This window comes from Pungitius pungitius, chromosome 14 (assembly GCF_949316345.1).
Source record: "Pungitius pungitius chromosome 14, fPunPun2.1, whole genome shotgun sequence".
Lineage (NCBI taxonomy): Eukaryota > Metazoa > Chordata > Actinopteri > Perciformes > Gasterosteidae > Pungitius > Pungitius pungitius.
The window spans coordinates 3,786,421-3,790,314 of record NC_084913.1 but is presented as its reverse complement, the minus strand read 5'-3'; the positions used below and the strand labels follow the sequence as shown (position 1 = coordinate 3,790,314).

The 3,894-nt window shown below is 48.7% G+C and overlaps 1 protein-coding gene across 1 annotated transcript; it reads left to right on the top strand.

Moving 5' to 3' along the window:
• Positions 1–291: 291 nt before the first annotated feature.
• On the top strand, positions 292–3,427 carry sdsl (serine dehydratase-like). The gene is made up of 9 exons (XM_037487559.2): positions 292–433; positions 930–1,114; positions 1,279–1,315; positions 1,405–1,544; positions 1,619–1,707; positions 1,832–2,065; positions 2,195–2,325; positions 2,471–2,557; positions 2,687–3,427. The coding sequence occupies exons 2-9, from the start codon at positions 968–970 to the stop codon at positions 2,788–2,790; spliced, it is 969 nt and encodes a 322-aa protein (XP_037343456.2). The 5' UTR covers positions 292–433; positions 930–967; the 3' UTR covers positions 2,791–3,427.
• Positions 3,428–3,894: the final 467 nt, after the last annotated feature.

Below are 3,894 nucleotides of genomic sequence, written 5' to 3'. Positions count from 1 at the left end.
ACCGATAATTAACGCTGTGACTGACTTACTCGAGATATTGCGAGCGTGTGGAATAAAACAACAACAAAAAATGTGGACGGCTTGCAAAAGACAAAACTTAAACTCAAGAAAACCCAAGTTGAGCCCATACAAAGTGACAAAATCCTAAATTGAGGGCATGTTATACAATATTATTATGTTAAAATGTATTATTAGTATTAATATTTATATTCCAAAGATGTCTTGTATCTACTCTTATTTGTGAAAAAAAGGAATCGAAGTGCTAAGTTTATTTTGAAGTTTAACCGGAAGTGGTAGTGTTTCGCGAGCTGCTCGTGACTCTTGGGCTGCATCGTGTAGCTAAGCACAACGTAGCGGACCACAAACTGTGGTTCCCTTTGTTACAAATAAACAAACTTAGCATTTCAAGTTCAACCGGACGTGTCCTCAAAACGTGAGTCAACATTTTATCCCTTAAACGCGCCGTTACGTGACGTAGTTAGTGGTGTGACGTAACGAAGTCGCTGCTTTAACGTTACTTTGTGACTTTGTGACACTTTTGAGGCCGATGTTCTCCTGAGAAATAATTGAAAGAGATAGACCCCTTTCTGAAATGTCCACTGACTGATATCATATCTTAAATACAAACAATGTATCAAACATAAATGAGTTTTCACTCAGCTTTATCTTTGTCCTGCTTTCATCTAATGTTAATTGTGTTTTTTTTAATTATGTAATGATCATCAGCCTAAATGACTCTAATAGTAATTATAATAATAATAAACGTGACCACCTGTTAATATATAACATCTGATTTTTTCCCCTCATTTTGGATCACCTGTTAATCTCCAAACCTGCCTCCGTGTAGTTATGTAAGTATACTGCTTGAAGCACTGTTAACTGACTTTCTACTTTGACCCCCTTCCTGTTGTCGTCGGCGGTCACCACAGCTGCCATTCCACGTTCACGTGAATCCGCGGGGGGCAACATGGCGAAGTCCTTCCACCTGAACACGCCTCTGCTGGAGAGCGCCGGCATGTCCAAGCGCACCGGGACCCCCGTGTACCTGAAGATGGAGAACTCGCAGCCCTCCGGCTCCTTCAAGATCCGCGGCATCGGACACCTCTGCCAGCAGGTGGGAGCCCCTCCGGTCACTGTCTCTGTCTCTGCTTTCCACGTCGCCTCCGACTACCCGATGTCCCCGTCAGGAGGACAGATTGTGGTGGTGGTTTTTTGACATTAGCATACACACAAAAGACACTGGCCGGCCCTTTTTCACGTCATCGCTGTCTTCTGCAGCTCGCCGCAGAGTCCAAAGGAGTCGTCTGCTCTTCAGGTGACATGTTCACGTGCATGCTACAGGATCAATCTGTGTTTATTTTAGTCTATATAATACAACAAAACTTGGCCTTTTTTCATTTGCAGGCGGCAACGCGGGTATGGCTGCAGCCTACGTGGCCAGACGAATGAATATACCGGCAACCATCGTGGTTCCCTCCTCGTCTCCTCGGCTGGTTCTTCAGGCACTCCGGGATCAAGGCGCTACTGTCAAGACCGTAGGCAGGGTAAAGTATCACGTGAATCACGTGTGCAGGCTCTCGCTTAAGAGGGAGAGAATGAAGTCTGAAATCTTTTGAAGGTTTGGGACGATGCCAATGCCGAGGCTCTCAGGCTGCAGCGGACCGAAGGGCTCACCTACGTCCCTCCGTTTGATCACCCGCTGCTCTGGTAGACGCGCATTCGTCGTCGCAATCAAGGTGCCCCTAGCGTCCCGCGATGCATCGCGCGGTAACAAACGTCTCCCCCCCCCCCCCCACACACACACACACACCCTCCTCCCCCCCCTGCCCAGGCAGGGCCACGCCAGCGTGATCGCCGAGGTCGCGGCGTCCCTGGGCCCCGGCGAGAAGCCCGGCGCCGTGCTGGTGTCCGTGGGCGGAGGCGGGCTCCTCTGTGGCGTCGTCCAGGGCCTGAGGGACGCGGGTTGGGCGGACGTGCCCGTCGTCGCCATGGAGACGGCGGGGGCAGACTGTTTCAACGCCGCGGTCAAGGCGGGGAGGTTGGTCACCCTGGACGACATCACCAGGTGAGAGTTCGACGGGGTGTTTCAAGCGCTTTGCTCGCCGGGTGAGTTGTCTTTTTTAACCCTCCGCCCTTTGACCCCCCCTCCGCCCTTTGACCCCCCCTCCGCCCTTTGACCCCCCCCCCCCCACAGTGAGGCAAGGTGTCTCGGAGCGAAGACGGTGTGCAAGAAGGCTTTTGAATACAGCCAGTGCAGCGAGCTCACCATCATCTCTGAACTGGTGACGGACCGGCAGGCTCTCCAAGCTGTGGAAACATTCCTAGGTGTGTGTGTGTGTGTGTTTTTGCCCGCGCGCGTGTGTGTGTGTGTGTTAATTATCTGTGAACCGGTAAAGACTTGAACATACAGCCCAAATGGCATGTAAGAAAATTGACTGATCCCCTTTCTTTTAAAACATTAACGCCGTAGACGAGGAGCGCGTCCTGGTGGAGATGGCGTGCGGCGCGGCGCTGGCAGCCGTCTACAGCGGGGTGGTGCGCAGGTTACAGGATGAAGGTAACCGCTCCGGAGTCAGCATCTCCCCCCCCCCCCCCCCCCCCCCCCGCCCCCCTCCCGGCCTTCTGTCTAACCCTCCTCATCAGTGCCACAAGTTGATTGGTTTTGTTGCACCACTCCGTTTTTTAGGTCGGCTGCCGGCTCTCTTGGGCCCCCTGGTGGTGATTGTGTGCGGCGGCAGCAGCATCGACATGGAGCAGCTGACCCACCTCAAGAACAAGCTGCAGGCCTAAAGTGTCAGCAACAGTTCAGTGAATGATGGAGCGGAACAATGATGATTAAAACTAAGAACTGCAGTTCTTCTATCTAGTCTAGAGGCAAATCTGTGATTTACAATGTTGGTACCTAAGAAATGTGGTGCTATTCTATTAAGTGTCCCTGAGCAAGACACCTAACCCCTAATTGCTCCCCAGGCAAAGATGTAATGCACGGGTTGTAATGCAATGTAAGTCGCTTTGGATAAAAGCGTCAGCTAAATAACATGCAATGTAATTATTGTGGTGTCATTCTTAGGTTGCATAAAATGTGAAAATGCAATGATATTTCTTAAGTTACGAGCTAATGATATAGTTATTGAGGTGTGAATGTGGTTAACGTGCTCAGTCAAACTCCGGCCTTTCCCCACACGGGGGTGTCCCTGCTCACTTTCACAGAGTCCAAACAATTCAGCACCTTTTGTGCTGAATTGTTTTGTGACACTTTCACCAACACATGACATTTTTCAGCTCAGTCAATCTGTGTTGGGTGTAGGAAGTTATCGCCATGGAAACCGCTTCTCACTGTTCTGTCTGCATCAGAGAGACGTCAAAGGAAAGTGTTTCATTCAACAACACGCTTGTAAGTCTGTTTTCATGAAATTCCGTCAAGATGCTTGTGTGTATTTGTATTTTAGTTAAAGACCTGAGGAAAACTAAAACTAAATAGTAATAATTGAAAGATATATTCCGGTTGAAAACGGCAACCGATTTTAAAAGTGAGTCTTACTTTATCTGCATATTTGACTTTGGTCTTCCTTGGGTTTTATTTGACACGGTAGTTGTGTGACTACTTTGGTTTGGCATGGTGTTGTTTTTCTAAGATGTTTACAAAACGCACACCTCCAATAATATTCTACGGTAAACACCATCAGCAGGTTTATGAGAGACAACACACATTGATCATCATGCTGCACTATAGAGGCGTTTATTCATCATACACTCAATGCTTAATAATACAATAGAATAACCACATGGGATCAAATCTTCTATCAGTCGGTAGCTCCCCACGTCAAACCCATACAGAGGGTCGGCCTTCTTGAAACTCTCCACATCCCGTGGATGTAAATACATGTTCCGCGT

Excerpts from the sequence above, each read along its gene's own strand:
- sdsl (XM_037487559.2), top strand. The coding sequence starts at position 968 with ATGGCGAAGTCCTTCCACCTGAACACGCCTCTGCTGGAGAGCGCCGGC. Across the intron at positions 1,545-1,618 it reads CTGTCAAGACCGTAGGCAGG|GTTTGGGACGATGCCAATGC; the intron begins GTAAAGTATCAC and ends AATCTTTTGAAG. Across the intron at positions 2,326-2,470 it reads AGCTGTGGAAACATTCCTAG|ACGAGGAGCGCGTCCTGGTG; the intron begins GTGTGTGTGTGT and ends TTAACGCCGTAG.